The sequence below is a fragment of the Bombina bombina genome, chromosome 9 (genome assembly GCF_027579735.1).
Source record: "Bombina bombina isolate aBomBom1 chromosome 9, aBomBom1.pri, whole genome shotgun sequence".
Lineage (NCBI taxonomy): Eukaryota > Metazoa > Chordata > Amphibia > Anura > Bombinatoridae > Bombina > Bombina bombina.
In genome coordinates, this window is record NC_069507.1 from 16,549,107 (window position 1) to 16,576,331 (window position 27,225).

Genomic DNA, 27,225 nt, shown 5'->3' on the forward strand with positions numbered 1-27,225 from the left:
TAAACTATTTCCGGTTCTAGAAAAGGCCAGAAAGCTTCTGCCATTTCTTTGGCATCTTGGTTGAAATCTTTAATTCATCTTGCCTATGTTGAGTCGGGTAAAATTCCGCCTCAGAGAATTACAGCTCATTCTACTAGGTCAGTATCTACTTCCTGGGCGTTTAGGAATGAAGCTTCGGTTGACCAGATCTGCAAAGCAGCAACTTGGTCCTCTTTGCATACTTTTACTAAATTCTACCATTTTGATGTATTTTCTTCTTCTGAAGCAGTTTTTGGTAGAAAAGTTCTTCAGGCAGCGATTTCAGTTTGAATCTTCTGCTTATGTTTTTCGTTAAACTTTATTTTGGGTGTGGATTATTTTCAGCAGGAATTGGCTGTCTTTATTTTATCCCTCCCTCTCTAGTGACTCTTGTGTGGAAAGATCCACATCTTGGGTAGTCATTATCCCATACGTCACTAGCTCATGGACTCTTGTTAATTACATGAAAGAAAACATAATTTATGTAAGAACTTACCTGATAAATTCATTTCTTTCATATTAACAAGAGTCCATGAGGCCCACCCTTTTTTGTGGTGGTTATGATTTTTTTGTATAAAGCACAATTATTCCAATTCCTTATTTTATATGCTTCGCACTTTTTTTCTTATCACCCCACTTCTTGGCTATTCGTTAAACTGATTTGTGGGTGTGGTGAGGGGTGTATTTATAGGCATTTTAAGGTTTGGGAAACTTTGCCCCTCCTGGTAGGAATGTATATCCCATACGTCACTAGCTCATGGACTCTTGTTAATATGAAAGAAATGAATTTATCAGGTAAGTTCTTACATAAATTATGTTTTCGTTCCTTTCGTAATTTCAGGAACGGACCGGCCTCTAATTCTGCATCCTCTAAGCAAGAGGGTAATGCCCCACAGTCCAAACCAGCCTGGAAACCGATGCAAGGCTGGAACAAGGGTAAGCAGACCAAAAAGCCTGCTACTGCTAACAAAACAGCATGAAGGAGTAGCCCCCGATCCGGGACCGGATCTAGTGGGGGGCAGACTCTCTCTCTTTGCTCAGGCTTGGGCAAGAGATGTTCAGGATCCCTGGACGCTAGAAATAGTTTCTCAGGGTTATCTTCTGGAATTCAAGGAACTACCCCCAAGGGGAAGGTTCCACATGTCTCACTTATCCTCAAACCAAATAAAGAGACAGGCGTTCTTACATTGTGTAGAAGACCTGCTAAAGATGGGAGTGATACACCCAGTTCCAATGACGGAACCAGGAATGGGATTTTACTCAAATCTGTTCGTAGTTCCCAAAAAAGAGGGAACCTTCAGACCAATTCTGGATTTAAAGATCCTAAACAAATTTCTCAGGGTACCATCGTTCAAAATGGAAACCATTCGAACGATTCTACCCACTATCCAGGAAGGTCAATTTATGACTACCGCAGATCTAAAGGATGTGTACCTACATATTCCTATCCACAAAGAACATCATCAGTTCCTAAGGTTCGCCTTTCTGGACAAACATTACCAGTTTGTGGCCCTCCCATTTGGATTAGCCACTGCTCCAAGGATTTTCACAAAGGTACTCTGGTCCCTTCTAGCGGTTCTAAGACCGAGGGGCATTGCAGTAGTACCATACTTTGACGACATTCTAATACAAGCGCTTTTCTCCCAGAAAAACAGCGTAGTCTGTGAAAGAAAGAAGGACTCCAATAGTGCAATATTGTATGAAATAAGCACTCTTTATTTACAACAAGCAAGCCAAATACTCACAATATCTGGCGTGGTTAAAATCACATAAAGGTATCTTTGAAATAACAGCTGATCTAGAGCAGTCCTGTGGTCTGTACAAGCTTGGGAAGTGAACAGCGATGTACCCGGTCGGCGTGTGACGTCACCACCCGACAACAGCTGATTCTGTTAAACACTCCGTCTGCATACACTAACTCACAGTGCTCTCTGGATCTCGGCCTCAACGCGTTTCTCGCCCCCTGCTGGGCGTGTTGATTGTAGTTGTTCCAAATGATCTTACTTTCAGACCCAGCTGCAGCTATTTCAAACACACTGCTTGTCTTGCAGTTTAATCGCCAAACACTTTTCTCCCAGAAAAACAGCGCAGTCTCATGTGTGTCACTTGCAGGAAAATACCTCCTAATACAAGCGTCGTCCCTTTCAAAAGCAAAGGCTCATACAGACATCGTTCTGGCCTTTCTCAGATCTCATGGATGGAAGGTGAACATAGAAAAAAGTTCTCTGTCTCCGTCAACAAGAGTTCCCTTCCTGGGAACAATAATAGATTCCTTAGAAATGAGGATCTTTCTGACAGATGTCAGAAAGTCAAAACTTCTAAGCGCTTGTCAAGTTCTTCATTCTGTTCCACGTCCTTCCATAGCTCAGTGCATGGAAGTAGTAGGGTTGATGGTTGCAGCAATGGACATAGTTCCTTTTGCGTGAATTCATCTAAGACCATTACAACTGTGCATGCTGAAACAGTGGAATGGGGACTATACAGACTTGTCTCCAGTGATTCAAGTAGATCAGAAGACCAGAGATTCACTCCGTTGGTGGATATCCCTGGACCACCTATTCCAGGGAATGAGCTTCCGCAGACCAGAGTGGGTCATTGTCACGACCGACGCCAGTCTAGTGGGCTGGGGTGCGGTCTGGGAATCCCTGAAAGCTCAGGGACTATGGTCTCGGGAAGAGTCTCTTCTCCCGATAAACATTCTGGAACTAAGAGCGATATTCAATGTTCTCAGGGCTTGGCCTCAGCTTGCAAAGGCCAGATTCATAAGATTCCAATCAGACAACATGACGACTGTTGCGTATATCAATCATCAGGGGGGAACAAGGAGTTCCCTGGCGATGAAAGAAGTAACCAAAATAATACAATGGGCGGAGAATCACTCCTGCCATCTATCTGCGATCCACATCCCAGGTGTGGAAAACTGGGAAGCGGATTATCTGAGTCGTCAGACATTCCATCCGGGGGAGTGGGAACTCCACCCGGAGATTTTTGCCCAGTTGACTCAATTATGGGGCATTCCAGACATGGATCTGATGGCGTCTCGTCAGAACTTCAAGGTTCCTTGCTACGGGTCCAGATCCAGGGATCCCAAGACGACTCTAGTGGATGCACTAGTAGCGCCTTGGACCTTCAACCTAGCTTATGTGTTCCCACTGTTTCCTCTCATTCCCAGGCTGGTAGCCAGGATCAAACAGGAGAGGGTCTCGGTGATCTTGGTAGCTCCTGCGTGGCCACGCAGGACTTGGTATGCAGACCTGGTGAATATGTCATCGGTTCCACCATGGAAGCTACCTTTGAGACAGGACCTTCTTGTTCAGGGTCCATTCGAACATCCAAATCTGGTCTCCCTCCAGCTGACGGCTTGGAGATTGAACGCTTGATTCTATCAAAGCGTGGGTTTTCAGATTCTGTGATTGATACTCTGGTTCAGGCCAGAAAACCGGTAACTAGAAAGATTTACCATAAAATATGGAAAAGATATATCTGCTGGTGTGAATCCAAGGGATTCCCTTGGAATAAGGTAAAAATTCCTAAGATTCTTTCCTTTCTGCAAGAAGGTTTGGATAAAGGATTATCTGCGAGTTCTCTAAAGGGACAGATTTCTGCTTTATCTGTCTTACTACACAAACGACTGGCAGCTATGCCAGATGTTCAAGCATTTGTTCAGGCTCTGGTTAGGATCAAGCTTGTTTACAGACCTTTGACTCCTCCCTGGAGTTTAAATCTAGTTCTTTCAGTTCTTCAAGGGTTCCGTTTGAACCTCTACATTCCATAGATATTAAGTTGTTATCTTGGAAAGTTTTGTTTTTGGTTGCTATTTCTTCTGCTAGAAGAGTTTCAGAGTTATCTGCTCTGCAGTGTTCTCCCCCCTATCTGGTGTTCCATGCAGATAAGGTGGTTTTGCGTACTAAGCCTGGTTTTCTTCCAAAGGTTGTTTCTAACAAAAATATTAACCAGGAGATAGTTGTACCTTCTTTGTGTCCGAATCCAGTTTCAAAGAAGGAACGTTTGTTACACAATTTGGACGTAGTCCGTGCTCTAAAATTCTATTTAGAAGCTACAAAAGATTTCAGACAAACATCTTCTCTGTTTGTCATCTATTCTGGTAAAAGGAGAGGTCAAAAAGCGACTTCTACCTCTCTTTCCTTTTGGCTTAAAAGCATCATCCGATTGGCTTACGAGACTGCCGGACGGCAGCCTCCTGAAAGAATCACAGCTCACTCCACTAGGGCTGTGGCTTCCACATGGGCCTTCAAGAACGAGGCTTCTGTTGATCAGATATGTAAGGCAGCGCACACTTTTGCCAAATTTTACAAATTTGATACTTTTGTTTCTTCGGAGGCTATTTTTGGGAGAAAGGTTTTGCAAGCCGTGGTGCCTTCCGTTTAGGTAACCTGATTTGCTCCCTCCCTTCATCCGTGTCCTAAAGCTTTGGTATTGGTTCCCACAAGTAAGGATGACGCCGTGGACCGGACACACCAATGTTGGAGAAAACAGAATTTATGCTTACCTGATAAATTACTTTCTCCAACGGTGTGTCCGGTCCACGGCCCGCCCTGGTTTTTTAATCAGGTCTGATGAATTATTTTCTCTAACTACAGTCACCACGGTACCATATGGTTTCTCCTATATTTTTCCTCCTGTCCATCGGTCGAATGACTGGGGTGGGCGGAGCCTAGGAGGGACTATATGGCCAGCTTTGCTGGGACTCTTTGCCATTTCCTGTTGGGGAAGAGATATTCCCACAAGTAAGGATGACGCCGTGGACCGGACACACTGTTGGAGAAAGTAATTTATCAGGTAAGCATAAATTCTGTTTTCTAATTCGTAGTTACAACAGGCATATATAAATACCTAAATAAAAAGAGAGAAGCGCTCAACCTGGAAACGAACAATAGCATAATAGCTTGTTCTATGGCTAGTTACCACCCTAGAAGCAGCCTCTTTTTGCTCAATATGTGCTTTTCACAGAGAAGAACTTTCCTGAAGCATATCAGTCTGATCCTGACTTAACAGTGCAGTCCAGCCCCGAAATACCAGGCAATCCCTCTCTGAATGAGAGAAACGGCAAAACCCCAGACGTACGTTTCGACCTATTGTGGGCCTCGTTAGTGAGGTGCAGCAATATCCCTCTAGGCACACTGAGCAACGGGTCCACGTCTGGATTCCCGCATCACACTTAGGGAGACTTCCCCAAATGTCATAATTTGCATAAATAAAAAGAGAGAAGCGCTCAACCTGGGAACGAACAATAGCATAATAGCTTGTTCTATGGCTAGTTACCACCCAAGAAGCAGCCTCTTTTTGCTCAACATGTGCCTTTCACAGAGAAGAACTTTCCTTTAGCATTTCAGTCTGATCCTGACTTAACAGTGCACAACTAGACTAACCTTAGTTCTCAATATATTTGGATAAAAGTTATCAACAGATTTATTAACGGTATCTGACCCTTCTTTGCTATTATCATAGAGCTGATGGTTAGAGGGGAAGATAATATTAGTTTCCTATTCAAAAAGAACTCAGAGAACACACGTTTCTAATTCGTAGTTACAACAGGCATATATAAATACATATATTATTATTATATTCTCATCAATGTGATAAGTCCATAAATTAATTGCGTTACTTATACAGAGAAAAAATAAGTCCCAATACGTGAATATAATAATAGCTATCGAGCAGCAAGATCTAGCAGCCACTTCCATATTATCTTCCTGTCCAGCTGCTTGAGGTTGGCACAGGACTGAATCCTTCCTGGAGCGCTTTGAAGGAACAGCGGAGCGTCGAACACGGTCCATGATAAGCGCTGGATGGTGTGGAAAAGACAAAAGACTCACAGCTGTCTCAAAGGAAGAAGAGGCCCCCAAGCCTGGTGCAGAGCCTTCTTCAAAGACCATAACAAGTGTGAAGGGGGAGCAAGGAACGTAGGGACTGAAGTAAAATGTTGCCTGAGCAGTGGATTATCAGTGGTCGGAAGAGGCCTCTCTACTTAACTACTTGTGCGGCACTTACCTCATTTGGATTGAGGTAGTTTATAGTAAGTAGGAACTTTACCTATACCACGGTGATTTGGGCACACCAATTATCCTTGCATTTGAGTTTGAACGGTCTACACTCCGATTTTCTGAGAATAATTATATTCACGTATTGGGACTTCTTCTTTCTCTGTATAAGGAACGCAATTAATTTATGGATTTATCACATTGATGAGAAGATAATAATAATATATGTATTTATATATGCCTGTTGTAACTATGAATTAGAAACACGTGTGTTTTCTGAGTTCTTTTTGAATAGGAAACTAATATTATCTTCCCCTCTAACCATCAGCTCTATGATGATCGCAAAGAAGGGCCAGATATCGTTAATAAATCTGTTGATAACTTTTATCCAAATATATTGAGAACTAAGGTTAGTCTAGTTGTGCGCCTTTTAACCAATCTTTTTATCCATACACATTTTTTTACTTACTACCTTTAGCGGTGGGGAACCTATTGGTGATTTGGCAGGTTTTGTTGGTCAGCACCACGCGACATCCTTTATTCTTATAGAGACCTATAAGGATCAATCTATTACACTTGGCGCTGTAAATGTTCTTCTTTTTAGATATATATATATATTTATATACACACACACGTATATGCATGTTGTGATTGGCTGATGGCTGTCACAGGATACAGGGGGAAGGATAGGACTTTGTTTGTTCTTTTGTTACATATCTGTAACTGCTGAGTCGCTTTACTTTTATAACATTTTCAGGTTCAGAGCATCATACGGTCTCAGACTAGCATGGGCATGCGCCACCGTGACCGCTCCACCACTGGCAACACGCTAAAGACTGGCTTTAGCTCAGCTCTCACCACGTACTTCTTTGGTGCGGATCTCAAGGGCAAACTGACGATCAAGAACTTTCTAGAGTTTCAGCGTAAACTCCAGCATGATGTACTGAAGCTAGAGGTATGTCTGGCTCATTAAATATAGATGTATTATTATACCTGGTGCCTTTACTGTACAGTAATCCTGGGCAGTGAGTCTAATGCAAATAGTATCATGTGACCCCAAGTCCTCAAAAGAGGCTGTATTGTATTTTAGCCCTTATATCTGACATAGCAAATCCTTTTATCGACTGCATGTGAGTTAGAGCCATACGAAGGGGTAATAAGAGTAGGATAATGATTTGCATAGAGAATATGTGCTTTATAGGGGTACACATGTTCTTGTTAGAAGAGGGAAAGCATCATTGGGGTCACGTGAGGCTTCTGACCAGCACTCACCTGTCATTTTTCTGCTTCTCTTAAAAAGAACTAGTAGCTGATAATTAATAACATTAATTAATGGCATCATAATGTAAAGGTGTCTCACGTGTTCTCTTTTGCTGCATAAAAATGCTGTATTGAAACGTAGCACCTTGGGACATTTGTTGTAAAGCTGATGCACATTATGTAATGGTGGGAGATATCGCCTAACCTTCTGCTGTGTACACAGGACATTTATTTACATCTCAGACTGACACTGCGTAAGTCCCAGCTTGGCTTGTCAATGAATTAGCGTGCTAGAAACTCATGAGAACATATCATTTGCCATTTATTTGCGTAATGAGCAGCCTCCGCTATTGGATTAGCGACATCTTTGCTTTCTCCTGTATGTTACCAGCTATGAGTGATACAAGGGCCCTAACCTACAACCTGATTTATGGCTGATAAAATGGGTTATTAGACTTGTACATTTATGTTGAATTAAATATATGTTTTTGTATCCATGACCATGAGAGTTGGCTGCACATACTGTATATGTGACCAGGAACGTACAGCATAAAGTAGTGTCACGTGCTGCACGGTGGGTTGTACTGAGCCCCCTTTCATTTTTGCACATTTTTCTACTGGGCTTTTGGCATCATACCAGATATTGATTCCTGAGTGTAATAGTTACGTGAGATAGATGGGCCTGTCTGCAGCAACTACAGATGAGTCATTAGACAGAGAGTCTGCAGGAGGCAAATGTATTACTATTCACAAGTGATGGGATCATGTCTATGGGCCCAGTGATGTTAAGGGACTACACTAGTAGCAATGTAATTAAAGGGCCAGTAGTTCATTAAAAACTTCATATTGAAGATTCCACAGAATCCTTTTTATTGTTGTTTACTAGTTATTTCTTTCCAGGTTGGTTTGGCTGCTTGCATATTACTATTTGTTTTTAATTAAAGGGACATGCAACTGAAATGTTTTCATTCATTATTAAGAAAGAGCAGCAATTTTAAACTTTCCAATTTACTTCTATTATCAAATTAGCCTAATTATTTTGATATCCTTTGTTGAAAAGCATATCTAAGTAGGCGCTCTGTAGCTGCTGTTTGCTGGCTGCACATAGATGCCTCGTGTAATTGGCTCACCCATGTGCATTGCTATTTTTTCAACAAAGGATATCTGAAGAATGAAGAAAATTAGATAACGGAAGTAAATTCGAATCTATTTTAAAATTGTATTCTCTACCTGAATCATGAAAGAAAAAGCTTGGGTCTTATGTCCTTTTAAAGGCACATTAAAGTCAGTTTTTTATATATGTATAGTATATATTAATTATTAAGCACTAAGGGCCAGATTACTAATGGAGTGCAACATTGTGCTTTTGCGAGCGTGATATTTGCGCTCCACTTTGTAATTCCAGCACACTCAAATGTGCGCTGGTATTAGAGGTGAGGTACAATGCAAACGCGACCTCGCGTTTGCATTGTAGGGAAGCTTTACGCTCACGAGAGTGCACTTCCATAGGCTCCAATGGGAGTCTCGTTCTCATGCTGTGAGACAGGGCAGAGAACCTTGCACAGCAAAGGGGGGGTAAGTCACGCAGCGATGGCCAGCAAAATTTAAATATATTTATGTGATTATATGTGTATGTACATTATTAACATATAAAAATATATGTATATAAGCATATACATATATATTTATAGTAAAAACACAATCCCTATAGACTGCAATACCAAGGCACGTTTCAGTGCCGTTTTTTTCACACCCCACATCCGCACACTTTAACCCCTAAAAACTGCTTTGTGCAGTTAATTTAAAAAAAAAAAATGAAAGATGCTAATTTTTTTTATTTTTTAACCCCTTAATGACCACAGCACTTTTCCATTTTCTGTCCGTTTGGGACCAAGGCTATTTTTACATTTTTGTGGTGTTTGTGTTTAGCTGTAATTTTCCTCTTACTCATTTACTGTACCCACACATATTATATACCGTTTTTCTCGCCATTAATGGACTTTCAAAATATACCATTATTTTCATCATATCTTATAATTTACTATAAAAAATATTATAAAATATGAGGAAAAAATGGAAAAAAACACACTTTTTCTAACTTTGACCCCCAAAATCTGTTACACATCTACAACCACCAAAAAACACCCATGCTAAATAGTTTCTAAATTTTGTCCTGAGTTTAGAAATACCCAATGTTTACATGTTCTTTACTTTTTTTCAAAATTAGCGCTAGTTACATTGGGACACTAATATCTTTCAGGAATCTCTGAATATCCATTGACATGTATATATTTTTTTTTAGAAGACATCCCAAAGTATTGATCTAGGCCCATTTTGGTATATTTCATGGCACCATTTCACCGCCGAATGCGATCAAATAAAAAAATTATTTTACTTTTTCACAAATTTTTTCACAAACTTTAGGTTTCTCACTGAAATTATTTACAAACAACTCATGAAATTATGGAATAAATGGTTGTAAATGCTTCTCTGGGATCCCCTTTGTTCATAAATAGCAGACATATATGGCTTTGGCTTTGCTTTTTGGTAATTAGAAGGCTGCTAAATGCCACTGCGCACCAACCGTGTATTATGCCCAGCAGTGAATGGGTTAATTAGGGAGCATGTAGGGAGCTTCTAGGGTTAATTTTAGCTCTAGTGTAGTGTAGTAGACAACCCCAAGTATTGATCTAGGCCCATTTTGGTATATTTCATGCCACCATTTCACCGCCAAAAGCAATCAAATAAAAAAAAATTGTTCACTTTTTCAAACTTTAGGTTTTTCACTAAAATTATTTACAAACAGCTTGTGCAATTATGGCACAAATGGTTTTAAATGCTTCTCTGGGATCCCCTTTGTTCATAAATAGCAGACATATATGGCTTTGGCGTTGCTTTTTGGTAATTATAAGGCCGCTAAATGCTGCTGCGCATCACATGTGTATTATGGCCAGCAGTGAAGGGGTTAATTAGGTAGTTTGTAGGGAGCTTGCAGGGTTAATTTTAGCTTTAGTGTAGAGATCAGACTCCCACCTGACACATCCCACCCCCTGATCCCTCCCAAACAGCACTCTTCCCTCCCCCACCCCACAATTGTCCCCGCCATCTTAAGTACTGGCAGAAAGTCTGCCAGTACTAAAATAAAAGGTATAAAAAATGCTGCTATGTAGGGTCCCCCCTTAGCCCCCAACCTCCCTGATCCCCCCAAAATAGCTCCCTAACCCTCCCCCTCTGCCTTATTGGGGCCATCTTGGGTACTGGCAGCTGTCTGCCAGTACCCAGTTTGCAAATAAAAATGTTTTATTTTTTATGTTTTACTTTTTGTTTCTGTAGTGTAGCTTCCCCCCACAGTCCAATACCCCACCAGCCAAACCGATCACCAAAAAAACCATATTAACCCCTTTGATCCCCACTTCTAACATAAACATTTTCTGTAGGTAGTGGTTCCCACCCGCTCCCTCCCCGTGCACGCGCCCGCCCGGCCTCCCCGTGCACGCGCCCGCGTCCGTGCGCGTCCCCCCGGTCGTCCCCGCCCCCGATCCCGCCCCCCTCCGCATCACAAAGGCCATCGATGGCCGCCACCCACCTCCCATACCGGCTCCCACCCACCAACGAACGTAGCCGTTAATGTCCGGTGCAGAGAGGGCCACAGAGTGGCTCTCTCTGCACCGGATGGCTACAAATGGACACTTAAATGAATGTAAATTTAGATGATAAAGTGCCCGTTTTTAAAAATCCAATTAAAAACAGGGACACTTTAATTCATAAAAATTTACATTTCACTTGTGTTGTGAAAATACTTACCTTTTAATCCAGCGATTCCCCCAGTTTTCACAAGCCTCTTCATACGTCAGAAATGACGGATCGGTCATCCTCCAATCACGGCTTCCCCCCCTCCGGGAGAATCAGTGTCTGATTGAACGCCGTGATTAAAGGAAGCCGGATTCCTCATTTTAGACCCAGGTAGAGGCTTTGCGACGGGCGGCAGAAGCGTTACTGCGGCTGTCAAGATTAAAAGGTAAGTATTTTCACAACACAAGTGAAATGTACATTTTTATGAATTAAAGTGCCCCTGTTTTTTATTGGATTTTTAAAAATCGGGCACTTTTTATCATCTAAATTTACATTCACTTTAAGTTTGAGGACATTTTTAAAATTAACGAGAGTTCTGACCTCTAGTTAATTTTCGGAATCGCTAATTGCTACTGCGAGCTTGCAGTAGCAATAACCAGCCACTTGTAATGACTGGTTAATTATTTAAACAGGCGCACAGTAAATTAGAACTCCACTTGTGATCTAGCCCTAAGTTGGTAAATAGCTACAAATAAAAGAACTGGGTTTAATATTTTATCCTATCCCTCTTAAAGGTGGCCAGTTATCGCTTTACCAGTTGCAGAAACGCCCTCCCTAATTTCTACCCCCTTGATCACCAAAAGGTTAGAAAAACAGCACAACTTCTCTGTTTGTAGTGGGGCACGGAATAAAGGACTTGCCAGGTCCCAGTCAATCTAAATATAAAGAATATTCCAGCCTCCAATTTCTTTAAAAGACCTTTATTTCATATAGGGTCCTGAGTAGAAATTACAACGTTTCAAGCCTCAACAGGCTCTTAATCATGTATGTATGATTAAGAGCCTGTTGAGGCTTGAAACGTTGTAATTTCTACTCAGGACCCTATATGAAATAATTTCTGCCCCCTGTCAGGTGGAGCGGTTGTCACTAATGGTGAAAGTTCAGGTTGTGGACTAGTAGGTAAATAGGCAAAATCAGACAATGCAGGTCAGATGCCCGTACAAGTAGCGAGGTACTGGAGGGAGACCCAAATGGTTAACCAGGGACAGACAGGGTCAAAAACAGACAAGCAGGAACAAGGCAAAGTCAACCGGCAAAAAGCAATAGATCAGGCAGAATAAAAAAACTAGCACAGCCGAAGATAGTCTATACAAGGGCACTTAGAAAATGCCCCTTAAAAAGGGAAATCAATAGTAAATGCAGCAAATGAGACTGAGGCTGGAGAGAAAATAATTGTTTTTTAAAAAGATAGCTAACTCCTTTATTACCCATTCTCCAGCTTTGCACAACCAACATTGTTATCTCAATATACTTTATAACCTCTAAATCTCCTCCTTTCCATCTTAATGGGAGGAGAGTCCACTGCTTCATTCATTACTTGTGGGAATTAAGAACCTGGCCACCAGGAGGAGGCAAAGACACCACAGTCAAAGGCTTAAATACTTCCCCCACTCCCCTCACCCCCCAGTCATTCTTTGCCTTTCATCACAGGAGGTTGGCAGAGAAGTGTCGGAAGATCGGAGTAGTCTCTTATGGAGGGTAGTACTCTTCGAAATGGGACTGGAGTTTTAAGTAGCCCTGTCAGCCGCTCTGTGAGAGCATGGGTGAATGTTAGAGTCCGGAGATGCAGGGAGAGTCTTTCTGCGAACCCATCCCGACTCAGTTTAACAGCTCCATTAGCAATCAGTGTTGACAAGTTTCGCTGCCTGCTTTTCTTCTCTCAAGTCCATGTCGGGAGCGATGCTACTAACCTGTCACACTTGAAGGGCTGTGTTTATTCTGGTAAGATCGTTTCATTTCAAGGTCACAGTGTGGCTCCTTTTATCTTTATAGAATCTAGGGTAATACCCTCGGAAGGGGGCTATTGAACAGGGGGGAGTTTATTAGCATAATATTGTTTGTGTTTTTACTGCATTTGTGTGAGATGAGGCTCTGTCAGTGTGGAACACAGTTCATAGCGAGGGGATGAGGCGGGCCTTTTTGCGCATCTTTCTCTCGAGTGCAGGGGCGGTCCTGCATGGCACTCCATGTGACCGGGTGTGGCTTCTGCAACTTCATCTTTGTCGACCTGTGTTCGGAGGAGACAAAAGCTGTTCTTGTAGACCGGGTCATAGGAGGTGGTGAGTGCCCCAGCCATTGGGATATAAAGGTGCCATTTATTTTTTTATCAAGTCTGCAATAAAGGTGCAAGCTATGAAGTACTCTGATATGTTAGAGGATACTCCCTCTTTATCTTAACCCATTAACTGTGTATATTGTGAGGAGGTTCCAGTCGAGCCGCCTACGCAACTCTGTTCCACATGCCTTGACAATATTGCTATTTCCAAAAAGCATTTGCTCTTTCTGCTAAAAGAGGTGCTTGCTACGTTGGAGGTTCTGGAACCGAAACTACCGAAGGAACCTTCAATCCCTAAACTGGATAGGGTGTATGAGGACAGGGTAGTGCCCCAGGCCTTCCCGGTTCCAGTCAAAATTGCTAACATTATTAAGAATGAATGGGAGAAACTTTGTTCGCCCTTTTCCCCCTCTTCTTCTTTTAAAAAGCTTTTACCCAGCTTGAACTGTGGGGAACCGTCCCTAAGGTGGATGGTGCTATATCCACGCTTGCTAAGAGAACGACTATTCCGCTAGAGGATAGCTCCTCTTTCAAGGAACCCATGGATAAAAATATAGGGTCCATTTTGCAGAAGATGTTCCAACTTACGGGGTTCGTTTTTCAACCAGCGGTGGCGGTCGCTGCGGTTGCTGGTGCGGCTACCTACTGGTATGACACTCTATCAGCAATGGCCGAGGTGGAGACTCCTCTTGATGAGATTTTAGAACGAATCAAGCCCTTAAGAGTGGCTCATTCGTTCATTTGTGATGCTAACATGCAGATTATTCGCCTGAATGCAAAGACATCAGGGTTTTCTGTTTTAGCCCGCAGGGCTCTGTGGCTTAAGTCGGGGTCTGCTGACATGACTAAGTCTCGTTTGCTTTCCCTCCCGTTCAAGGGGAAAGTTTTGTTTGGTCCGGATCTGGATTCTATTATATCTACGGTGACAGGTGGCAAGGGTGCCTTCTTGCCTCAGGATAAGAAGGCTAAGCCTAAGGGCTCTACATTTCGTCCCTTTCGTGCGGACAAGTCTCAGTGCCAGCAGCCTGCCGCAAAGGCGGAGCATTCCAAGGGATCTTGGAAGCCAGCTAACTCTTGGAACAAGTCCAAGCAGAACAAGAAGCCCGCTGAGGCATGAAGGGGGGGGGCCCCGGTCCGTCCTTGGACCATGTACGGGGCAGGCTAGCTCTGTTTGCGGAGGCTTGGAGAAGAGACGTTATAGACCCTTGGGTTCTGGAGGTCGTTTCCCAGGGCTACAGGATAGGTTTCAAGTCTTATCCGCCCAGAGTCAGATTCCTCCTGTCAAACATATCTTCAAGACCAGAAAAGAGAGACGCCTTCCTGGGGTGTGTGAGGGATCTCTCATCTCTCGGGGTAATCGTCCCAGTCCTTCTGGCAGAAAGAGGTCTGGGGTATTATTCAAACCTTTTCGCGGTCCCAAAGAAGGAGGGCTCATTCCGTCCAATTCTGGACCTAAAGCCCTAAACAGATTTTTTTCAGTCCCATTGTTCAAGATGGAGATGATCAGGTCGATTTTGACCCTGGTTCAAGTAGGGCAATTCATGACGACTATAGACCTGAAGGACGCTTACCTTCATGTTCCAATCCACAAGGATCACTTCAGGTTTCTAAGGTTCGCCTTCCTGGACCAGCATTTTCAGTTTGTGGCCCTTCTGTTTGGTCTGGTGACTGCCCCAAGAGTCTTCACAAAGGTTCTTGTAGCTTGTAGCAGTAGCGAGAGCCAGGGGAATTGCAGTGCCTCCTTATCTGGACGATATCCTTGTTCAGGCTCCGTCCTACAGTCTTGCGGAGGATCACTCGAGAGCTCTTCTCCTTCTTCTTCAGTCCCACGGGTGGAATATAAACAAAGGAAAGAGCTCATTGGTCCCCAACAACAGGGTGTAATTTATGGGTACGATAATAGATTCTTTAGTCATGAAGATATTTTTGACAGATCAGAGACGTTGCAAGCTTGCGTCCAACTGTCTAGCTCTCCAGACATCTTCCAGGACATCTGTGGCCAGGTGTATGGAGGTGATCAGGCTCATGGTATCCAGCATAGATGTCATTCCATTCGCCAGGTTCCATCTCAGGCCTCTTCAGCTGTGCATGTTGAGACAATGGAACGGCGATCATTCAGATCTTTCCCAACAGTTATCTCTAAACAAATTTGTGAAGGATTTAAATTCAGCTGTAAGGGGGTTAGGGTTTTCAGTCACTTGGATTGAAGAGGCCATATATTTTCTAGATACTACAATATATAAGAAAGGACAAATACTAACGACAGACTTGTATACCAAGGACACAGATAGAAATATAATGTTGCATTACACTAGTTTTCATCCTCAAAAACTTATTGACTCTTTACCTAAAAGCCAATTACTTAGCGTCCAAAGAATTGTGAGTAAGGAAAATTATGTTAATCTTAGAATCAATGAAATGCAACAAAAGGTTCTTAGGAGAGGGTATCACAAACAATTACTTGAACAAAAAGTATATGACATCAAAGAGGGGAGTTCAAGGCAAAAACATAAGAAAGATGATAATTGTTTGGTATTGGTTACACAATATAGCCCAGTTAGTAAAAACATTAACCGTATAATCAAGTATTGGGACGTTTTACGTGATTGCAATAAAGATATATTGGCTTTTAAAGTACCACCACTCACAGCACATAGGAGGGTCAGAAATTTGAAGGACTATTTAGTTAGCTCGGATATAGGCCCTGGAACGGGTCCTATACAAACACACATGGGAAAGAAAGTCACAGGTAGTTATCCCTGTTTGAGCTGTGTAAATTGTAGCTCGATCATTAAAGGGGACATATTCTACCATCCACATAATGGGAAAAAGTACACTATCAATGACTTTTATACTTGTGAATCCAAGTTTATTTACCTCATCAAGTGTCCATGTTCACTAATCTATTTAGGGGAACCACTAGAAAAATAAAGGACAGATTAAGTCAACATAGGTCCAACATAAGGTGTAATAATCTAGAAGCCCCTCTTTCAACACACTTTATAGAAAAGGGACACCAAATCAGCCAACTAATGTGGCAGGTAATAGACCATGTAGGACCACAAAGAAATGGTATGGATAGGAAAAAATTACTGCAACAAAAGGAGATGAAATTGATACATAGGTTAGAAACCCTTAGACCTAAGGGGTTAAATAAAGATTATGATTTATCTGTATTTTTCTAACATATTGCAGTATTGATAATGATAAAAAATTATGTATAGTTATTTAAATCTTAACTTGAACATGATATTATGCATTTATTCAATGTTGTTTTTAACTACAGGGGCAACTAAGAAACTGCTAGATAATAGGCCAAAGATATATAAAAAAAAATATGTTAAAAGATAAGGACATTTGTTGCTACCTAGGTAGCTGCTACTTGACTGCTCAACTGTGTAACATAAAAGGGTTGTAGTTACATATATTGGCCAGTAGATGGCAGATGAAGTATGTAAAATTATGATTTTGGCGCCTATTTACCCATAAAAGGCAGTGAGAAATGTTTGTTTAACATGTATGATTAAGGGGGAGACCCCGAAACGTCACAAACTTGTTACATTTTTGTGCCAATAAAGGATACTTTTAATCTAGTGCTGTTGAATGCTACTACATTTCTATGAATTGGAGGGTATTGGTGGCTACCCTCGTCTTCAACGAGCACTGAATGTTATTCTGACTGCTGTATCACAACTTATATATAAGCAGTCCGGTAAGGGAGTCCCTATCTTGGTGGACCCGACCAGGGCAGTTGTCTCAGGGGACATCCTTTTTGAGACCATCCTGGGAGATTGTGACCACAGATGCAAGTCTATCAGGATGGGGAGCTGTTTGGGGTGCCAGAAGGGCACAGGGCAGATGGAGTTGAGTCTACCTATAAATATTTTGGAACTTTGAGCGATATTTAACGCTCTGAGGGCTTGGCCCCTTCTGGGGTCATCTCAGTTCATCAGATTCTAGTCGGACAACATTACCTTGGTGACTTACCATCAGGGGGGGACGAGAAGCTTCCTAGCCATGAGGGAAGTATCTCGGATTCTGGAGTGGGTGGAGACTCACAATTGTTCGCTATCAGCGATACACATTCCGGGTGTGGACAACTGGGAAGCGGATTTTCTGAGCAGACAGGCGTTTTATCTAGGGGAATGGTCCCTCCACCCTGAGATTTTCGCGGAGATCTGCAACAGATGGGGCACGCCGGAGATAGATCTCATGGCATCCAGACTCAATTGCAAGCTACCCAGATACGGGTCGCGATCCAGGGATCCCCAGGCGGAGCTTATAGATGCCTTGGCGATACCCTGGAACTTCAACCGAATTTACATATTTCCACCGTTACCTCTTCTACCTTGGGTTGTGGCCCGCATCAAGCAGGAGCAAGCTTCGGCTATTCTGATTGCTCCGTCGTGGCTGCTGAGGATGTGGTTTGCGGATCTGGTGGCGATGTCGTCATCTCCACCATGGAAGTTACCTTGTCGCAGGGATCTGCTGATTTAAGGTCCCTTTTTACATCAAAATTTCGATTCTCTGAGGCTGACTGCGTGGAGATTAAACGACTAGTCTTAGCCAAGAGAGGAAGCCAGTCACTCGTCGCATCTACCACAAGGTGTGGAGGACCTACTTGTCCTGGTGTGAGGAACGAGGATATCCCTGGTATAAGGTCAGGGTATCCAGGATCTTGGCTTTTCTCCAGGGAGGTCTGGATAAAGGTCTTGCCGCCAGTTCCCTAAGGGGACAGATTTCAACTTTATCCGTACTGTTGCATAGGAAGCTTGCGGAGCTTCCTGACATTCAGTCCTTTGTTCAGGCTCTGGTTAGGATCAGACCTATCCTCAGGAATCCGGCTCCTCCTTGGAACTTAAACTTGGTTCTTAAGGTTTTGCAGAGGGCTCTGTTTGTGCCTATGCATGCTCTTGACATTAAGGTTCTTTCATGGAAAGTCCTGTTACTTCTGGCTAGTGCATCGGCACGCAGAGTCTCTGAGCTGGCGGCCTTGCAATGTGAGCCTCCCTACTTGGTTTTTCATGCCGATAAGGCTGTTCTTCGGACTGGATTGGGATTCCTTCCCAAGGTAGTGTTGAGTCGTAACATACATCAGGAAATAGTGGTTCCTTCTTTGTGTCCTAACCCTTCTTCTTTGAAGGAGAAGTTACTTCATAATTTGGACGTGGTTCGGGCGTTGAAGTTTTATCTTCAGGCCACAAAAGAGTTTAGACAGACTTCGTCCTTATTTGTGTATTCAGGGAAGCACAGGGGGCAAAGGGCCTCTGACACTTCTCTATCATTTTGGTTGAGGAGTATGATTCGTTTGGTATATGAGACAGTGGGACACAAGCCTCCTCAGAGGATTAAAGCTCACTTGACTAGAGCTGTGGCCTCTTCTTGGGCCTTTAAGAATGAGGCCTCTATGGAGCAGATTTGTAAGGCGGCCACTTGGTCTTCCTTACATACTTTTGCAAAATTTTATAAATTTGACGTTTTTGCTTCGGCGGAAGCAGCTTTTGGGAGAAAGGTTCTGCAGGCTGTGGTGCCCTCTGGAGCTTGGGTATTCCCACAAGTAATGAATGAAGCAGTGGACTCTCCTCCCATTAAGATGGAAAACATAAATTATGCTTACCTGATAATTTCATTTCCATCGATGGGGGGGGAGAGTCCACTGCACCCGCCCGTTTCTCCGGTGGGCGGACCTAAATTTATATTAATCTTCTGGCACCATTTATACCCTGATATTTCTCCTACTGTTCCTTGTTCCTTTGGCAGAAAGACTGGGGGATGAGGGGAGTGGGGGAGGTATTTAAGCCTTTGGCCTGGGTGTCTTTGCCTCCTCCTGGTGGCCAGGTTCTTAATTCCTACAAGTAATGAATGAAGCAGTGGACTCTCCTCCCATCGATGGAAATGAAATTATCAGGTAACCATAATTAGTTTTTTTCTAAGCTTTATCGCAGTGCATTTTTATAGCTTTTCACAGCAAGTCGCTTCTAATTCATGTCTTCCATATACATAACATTGTTTTCACTCCTGTGAAGTTATTCTTAAGTCGGCACTGATTAGCTAAAATGCAGAGGTAAGGGGCAGTCTGCAGAGGCTTAGATACAAGGTAATCACAGAGGTAAAAAGTATATTAATATAACTGTGTTGGGTATTCAAAACTGGGGAATGGGTAATAAAGGGATTTATCTATCTTTTTAAACAATAAACATTTTGGAGTAGGTTGTCCCTTTAATGAGACTGAGGCTTGGAGAGCAAAAACTAATAAGGGCTAGATTTATTAAAGCCCTACGGCTGCAAGTTCTCATAAGAACTTGCTTGCCGTAATTTATCAAGCAGCGGTCACCAGACCGCCGCTTCCCTAACCTCTTCGCCACCTCTAAGGTGGCGAAATTCAATCTCCTAGGTCTAGTCAGACCGAGGAGATTGACAGCTCCTGCCCGTGCTTGATTGGCTGTGCGCGGGCAGGGGGCGGGATTGCACGCGAGCGCAAAATTGCGCTCGTGTGCAATGGCGAATACCTGCGGGTAATTTTGCCCCGCCACAGGTGAGCTGAGGCGTACAGGGGCGGGTATACGCGCCCCTGTCCGCCTCAGCTTTAATAAATCTAGCCCTAAGACAGAGGTGAAAACTACTGCCACGTCAAAGGTACAGAGGAATGAGAGGTGTGAGAGGAATATGCTAGGCTGTCTTGGGAGTAAGTGGAAGGTTTTACTGTTTACAGAGTTATTTTACAGCATAATCAAACAAAATAAATAATAGCTGTATATATCAGTGTTGTTTTATTTTCATTATGTAAACATAAAGTTTTATGTCCCTTTAAAGGAAGCATCAATTTACTAGGATGAGCCACACAGAGTATATGTATGTTATACTCCCTAATTTACATTTAGTCTGATTCTGTTTGTTATGCTCTTTAGTAAATCGAACGGTAACGTGATTACAGCTTTCTGATATCCTAAGAAAAGCCTTGAGGCGTACTGTGTTGTGCACCAACATAGATGGCAGGTATATCACTGTGTATCAGGGGCAAATCTGTATTAAGAGAAGATGGTGTGAATTTACTCCCTACCAGCAGGTCTATCACTGTGTAGCAGGGGCAAATCTGTACCCAAGAAGAGATGGTGTGAATTTACACCTGACCAGCAGGTCTATTACTGTGTAGCAGGGGCAAATCTGTACCCAAGAAGAGATGGTGTAAATTAACACCTGACCAGCAGGTCTATCAGTGTATAGCAGGGGCAAATATGTACCCAAGAGAAGATGGTGTGAATTTACACCTGACCAGCAGGTCTATTACTGTGTACCAGAGGAAAATTTGTACCCAAAAGAAGATGGTGTGAATTTACACCTGCCCAACAGGTCTATCACTGTGTAGCAGGGGCAAATCTACACCCAAGAGAAGATGATGTGAATTTACACCTGACCAGCAGGTCTATTATCACTGTGTAGCAGGGGCAAATCTGTACCCAAGAGAAGATGGTGTGAATTTACACCTGACCAGCAGGTCTATTTGTGTGTAGCAGGGGAAATCTACACCCAAGAGAAGATGGGCGTGTGTTGGGTAGAGTGTCGGCGGGCGTGTGTTGGGTAGAGTGTCGGCGGGCGTGTGTTGGGTAGAGTGTCGGCGGGCGTGTGTTGGGTAGAGTGTCGGCGGGCGTGTGCTGGGTAGAGTGTCGGCGGGCATGTGCTGGGTAGAGTGTCGGCGGGCATGTGTTGGGTAGTGTCAGTGTTTGTAAATCTACCAACTTTTCATCCCAACTGTCCCCACTCAACTGTCCTGCTAATATCCTGAGATCTTTTCTTGGGACATGCTGACATTCTTGAAGAGTAAAATACTTTGCACAAGTACTTTGTTGTTTGTTTATAACTTTTCATTTGTCCTATCGCCTGTGTCAGTAATCACATCCTTCCTTACTATGTAGACTTTTATTACACAAACACACATTTTATATAAAATATAGGTCTAGGTTCTATCTGAGGCTTATGCATATAAATATATATATACCAACATTTGCTTGTTCCTGTCTGTCTTGTTACTAAATGTACAATAATGCAGTTTCCAGACGAGTAGATCCATTGTCTAATATTTGTTAGCTGAACAAAAGCTGGTTTGTCAATTAATGCTCATCTGGATAAGTCTTAAAATATATATAATTATAATACAAGACCAGACTGGCACCAGAATTAATGCAAAGTCCTAGTTAATGTTCACCTGTGATTTCTTAATAGTAACAGGTGGACAGTGCTCAGAGGTATAAAAAAAGACGGACTACATTGTCAGGATAGGGGGAGTCACACTAAGCTTCCCACCCCTAGGCTGTGTAGTCCAGTATACCCTTATCTAGCACAAACCATAAAGGAATTGATAGTAAAATCAGGACAATAGCAGTGATATACAGCTAAATTAACATTTATTTATCCTTATAACAAATTGCCACAAGCAGTAAACATTATAATAAGTCCACTAGACATAAGTGAAGGGTACCCATTAAAATTACAGGGAGCTCCCTATATATTGTTTGTCCAGAGTTGAATATTTCATCCAATTTTATCTCTGTATCCCAGCCTGTACTTCATGCTAACAAAAATATCTTGAATATCTATATGCAATGGTAAATAACCAGCTATAAGGTTAGGAAAAAAATATCTAGTCCGCTCTTAAAATAACAGATGTATACTTATAGAGGTTGAATTTGGTACATATAACAAGTAATTAAAAAGATTTAAAAAAAAAAGTCAAAAGCGCTAAGGACTATTGGGTAGATTTATTAAGCAGCGGATGCTGCATCCTCCAACCATCGTTTCAGGCTCTTCTTTTAGGTGGCGGACTGAAATCATCTTGATACGATCGGGATTAGTGAAGGCCCCTGCTAGCGGCCGATTGGCCACCAGTGAGTAGGGGGCGGCTTTGCACAAGGATTTCACTAGAAATGCTTGTGCAGTGATAAATGCCGGCAGCGTATGCTGTCGTCATTTAGCTAGGTCGAGCGGACATGCCCGCTCGACCATTAATAAATCAACCCCCATATATCAATAACAGGACAAAGCCTTACACATTTCCATCTTAATGGGAGGAGAGTCCACTGCTTCATTCATTACTTGTGGGAATTAAGAACCTGGCCACCAGGAGGAGGCAAAGACACCCCAGCCAAAGGCTTAAATACCACCCCCACTCCCCTCATCCCCCAGTCATTCTTTGCCTTTCGTCACATGAGGTTGGCAGAGAAGTGCCGGAAGATTCAGAGTAGTCCCTTATGAAGGGTATTACTCTTCGCAATGGGACTGGAGTCTTAAGATGTCCTGTCAGCCTCTCAGTGAGAGCATGGGTGAAAGTTAGAGTCCGGAGATGCAGGGGGAGTTCTTCTGCGAAACCATCCCGACTCATATTAACAGCTCCTTAAGCAATCAGCGTTGACGAGTTCCACTGCCTGCTTTCTTCTCTTATGTCCATGTCAGGAGCGATGCTACTAACCTGTCACACTTGAAAGGCCGTGTTCCTGTTCCACGGTATAGATTCTGGTAAGATCGTTTTATTTTCTCTTGTTAAGTGTATTCAGTCCACGGGTCATCCATTACTTATGGGATATTCTCCTTCACAACAGGAAGTTGCAAGAGGATCACCCAAGCAGAGCTGCTATATAGCTCCTCCCCTCACATGTCATACCCAGTCATTCTCTTGCAAGTCTCAACATAGTAGGAAGGCTGTGAGAGGAGTGTGGAGTTTTTATACTTAATTATTTCTTCAATCAAAAGTTTATTTTAAATGGCACCGGAGTGTGCTGTTTTTCTCTCAGGCAGTATTTAGAAGAAGAACCTGCCTGCGTTTTCTATGATCATAGCAGAAGTAACTAAGATCCACTGGCTGTTCTCTCACATTCTGAGGATTGGGGTAACTTCAGAAAAGGGAATAGCATGCGGGGTCCCCTGCAAACGAGGTATGTGCAGTAAAATATTTTTCTAAGGAATGGAATTGACTAAGAAAATACTGCTGATACCGATGTAATGTAAGTACAGCCTTAAATGCAGTAGTAGAGACTGGTATCAGGCTGATGAGTGTATGTGCAGTAAAGTAATTTTCTAAGGAATGGAATTTGACTAAGAAAATGCTGTTAATACTGAAGTAATGTATGAGCCTTAACTGCAGTAGAAGCGACTGGTAGCAGGCTTATTAATAACACTACATAACCTTTAAAATGGATGTTAAAACGTTTACTGGCATGTTAATCGTTTTTTGTGAGGTACTTTGGTGATAAAACTTATTGGGGCATGATTTTTTCCACATGGCTAACGTATATTTCTGCATAGAAACAGTTAACTGAGGTTTCCCACTGTTGTAATATGAGTGGGAGGGGCCTATTTTAGCGCTTTTTTGCTCAGGAAAAATTCAGTCACAGTCTTCCTGATTCTTCCTCCATGATCCAGGACGTCTCTAGAGAGCTCAGGGGTCTTCAAAATTCATTTTGAGGGAGGTAATCAGTCACAGCAGACCTGTGACAGTGTGTTTGACTGTGATAAAAACGTTAATTGTTAAATTGATATCCGTTTTGGGTATTAAGGGGTTAATCATCCATTTGCTGGTGGGTGCAATCCTTTGCTAATTGAATACATTTACTGTGAAAATTTGGTTTCTATAACTGATTTGGCTCATTGTTATTTCAACTGTGACAGTTTTTTTGTGCTTCTTAAAGGCGCAGTAGCGTTTTTTATATTGCTTGTAAATTTATTTGAAAGTATTTTCCAAGCTTGCTAGTCTCATTGCTAGTCTGTTTAAACATGTCTGACACAGATGAATCTGTTTGTTCACTATGTTTGAAGGCCAATGTGGAGCCCCATAGAAATATGTGTACTAAATGCATTGATGTCACTTTAAATAAAAGTCAGTCTTTACCTGTAAAGAAATTATCACCAGACAACGAAGGGGAAGTTATGCCGACTAACTCTCCTCACGTGTCAGTACCTTCGCCTCCCGCTCAGGAGGCGCGTGATATTGTGGCGCCAAGTACATCAGAGAGGCCCATACAAATCACTTTGCAAGACATGGCTACTGTTATGACAGAAGTATTATCTAAATTGCCAGAATTAAGAGGCAAGCGCGATAGCTCTGGGTTAAGGACAGAGCGCGCTGATGATGTGAGAGCCATGTCCGATACTGCGTCACAATTTGCAGAACATGAGGACGGAGAGCTTCATTCTGTGGGTGACGGATCTGTTCCAGGGAGACCGGATTCAGAGATTTCTAATTTTAAATTTAAGCTTGAGAACATCCGTGTATTGCTAGGGGAGGTATTAGCGGCTCTGAATGATTGTAACACGGTTGCAATTCCAGAGAAATTATGTAGGCTGCATAGATACTATGCGGTGCCGGTGTGTACTGACGTTTTTCCTATACCTAAAAGGCTTACAGAGATTATTAGCAAGGAGTGGGATAGACCCGGTGTGCCCTTTTCCCCTCCTCCTATATTTAGGAAAATGTTTCCAATAGACGCCACCACACGAGACTTATGGCAGACGGTCCCTAAGGTGGAGGGAGCAGTTTCTACTTTAGCTAAGCGTACCACTATCCCGGTGGAGGATAGTTGTGCTTTTTCAGATCCAATGGATAAAAAATTAGAAGGTTACCTTAAGAAAATGTTTGTTCAACAAGGTTTTATCTTACAGCCCCTTGCATGCATCGCGCCTGTCACTGCTGCTGCGGCATTCTGGTTTGAGTCTCTGGAAGAGGCCATTCGCATAGCTCCATTGGATGAGATTATAGACAAGCTTAAAGCACTTAAGCTAGCTAACGCATTTGTTTCTGATGCCGTCGTACATTTAACCAAACTAACGGCTAAGAACTCCGGATTCGCCATCCAGGCGCGCAGAGCGCTATGGCTTAAATCCTGGTCAGCTGACGTGACTTCTAAATCTAAATTGCTTAATATTCCTTTCAAAGGGCAGACCTTATTCGGGCCCGGCTTGAAAGAAATTATTGCTGACATTACTGGAGGTAAGGGTCATACTCTTCCTCAGGACAGGGCCAAATCAAAGGCCAAACAGTCTAATTTTCGTGCCTTTCGTAACTTCAAGGCAGGAGCAGCATCAACTTCCTCCGCCCCAAAACAGGAAGGAACTGTTGCTCGTTACAGACGGGGCTGGAAAGCTAACCAGTCCTGGAACAAGGGCAAGCAGGCCAGAAAACCTACTTCTGCCCCTAAGACAGCATGAAGAGAGGGCCCCCTATCCGGAAACGGATCTAGTGGGGGGCAGACTTTCTCTCTTCGCCCAGGCTTGGGCAATAGATGTCCAGGATCCCTGGGCGTTGGAGATCATATCTCAGGGATATCTTCTGGACTTCAAAGCTTCTCCTCCACAAGGGAGATTTCATCTTTCAAGGTTATCAGCAAACCAAATAAAGAAAGAGGCGTTTCTACGCTGTGTACAAGACCTCTTACTAATGGGGGTGATCCACCCAGTTCCGAGGACGGAACAAGGGCAAGGATTTTACTCAAATCTGTTTGTGGTTCCCAAGAAAGAGGGAACCTTCAGACCAATCTTGGACCTAAAAATCTTAAACAAATTCCTAAGGGTTCCATCATTCAAAATGGAAACTATTCGAACCATCCTACCCATGATCCAAGAGGGTCAGTATATGACCACAGTGGACTTAAAGGATGCCTACCTTCACATACAGATTCACAAAGATCATTATCGGTACCTAAGATTTGCCTTTCTAGACAGGCATTACCAATTTTTAGCTCTTCCCTTCGGGTTAGCTACGGCCCAGAGAATTTTTACAAAGGTTCTGGGCTCACTTCTGGCGGTGCTAAGACCGCGAGGCATAGCGGTGGCTCCGTACCTAGACGACATTCTGATACAAGCGTCAAGTTTTCAAATTGCCAAGTCTCATACAGAGATAGTTCTGGCATTTCTGAGGTCGCATGGGTGGAAGGTGAACGTGGAAAAGAGTTCTCTATTACCACTCACAAGGGTTCCCTTCCTAGGGACTCTTATAGATTTTATAGAGATGAAAATTTACCTGACGGAGTCCAGGTTATCAAAACTTCTAAATGCTTGCCGTGCCCTTCATTCCATTCCACACCCGTCAGTAGCTCAGTGCATGGAAGTAATCGGCTTAATGGTAGCGGCAATGGACATAGTACCATTTGCACGCCTGCATCTCAGACCGCTGCAATTATGCATGCTAAGTCAGTGGAATGGGGATTACTCAGATTTGTCCCCTCTACTAAATCTGGATCAAGAGACCAGAGATTCTCTTCTCTGGTGGCTTTCTCGAGTCCATCTGTCCAGGGGTATGACCTTTCGCAGGCCAGATTGGACGATTGTAACAACAGATGCCAGCCTTCTAGGTTGGGGCGCAGTCTGGAACTCCCTGAAGGCTCAGGGATTGTGGACTCAGGAGGAGAAACTCCTCCCAATAAATATTCTGGAATTAAGAGAAATATTCAATGCTCTTCTAGCTTGGCCTCAGTTAGCGACACTGGGGTTCGTCAGCTTTCAGTCGGACAACATCACGACTGTGGCTTACATCAACCATCAAGGGGGAACCAGGAGTTCCCTAGCGATGTTGGAAGTCTCAAAGATAATTCGCTGGGCAGAGTCTCACTCTGGCCACCTGTCAGCGATCTATATCCCAGGCGTGGGAGGCGGATTTTCTAAGTCGCCAGACTTTTCATCCGGGGGAGTGGGAACTTCATCCGGAGGTCTTCGCTCAACTGATTCATCGTTGGGGCAAACCAGAACTGGATCTCATGGCGTCTCGCCAGAACGCCAAACTTCCTTGTTACGGATCCAGGTCCAGGGACCCGGGAGCGGCGCTGATAGATGCTCTAGCAGCCCCTTGGGTTTTCAACATGGCTTATGTGTTTCCACCATTTCCGCTGCTTCCTCGGCTGATTGCCAAGATCAAACAGGAGAGAGCATCAGTAATTCTGATAGCGCCTGCGTGGCCACGCAGGACCTGGTATGCAGACCTAGTGGACATGTCGTCCTGTCCACCATGGTCTCTGCCTCTGAGGCAGGACCTTCTAATTCAGGGTCCTTTCAACC

At 43.2% G+C, this 27,225-nt stretch overlaps 1 protein-coding gene across 3 annotated transcripts in view; it reads left to right on the forward strand.

The window, feature by feature from the left end:
• Positions 1 to 27,225, forward strand: part of MICU1 (mitochondrial calcium uptake 1) — a 381,583-nt gene that overhangs the window by 167,127 nt on the left and 187,231 nt on the right. For all 3 annotated transcript variants that reach the window (XM_053691920.1, XM_053691919.1, XM_053691921.1), the window contains one exon: positions 6,778 to 6,975. In XM_053691920.1, coding sequence (XP_053547895.1) covers positions 6,778 to 6,975 — 198 coding nt within the window. The remainder of the gene's footprint in view (positions 1 to 6,777; positions 6,976 to 27,225) is intronic.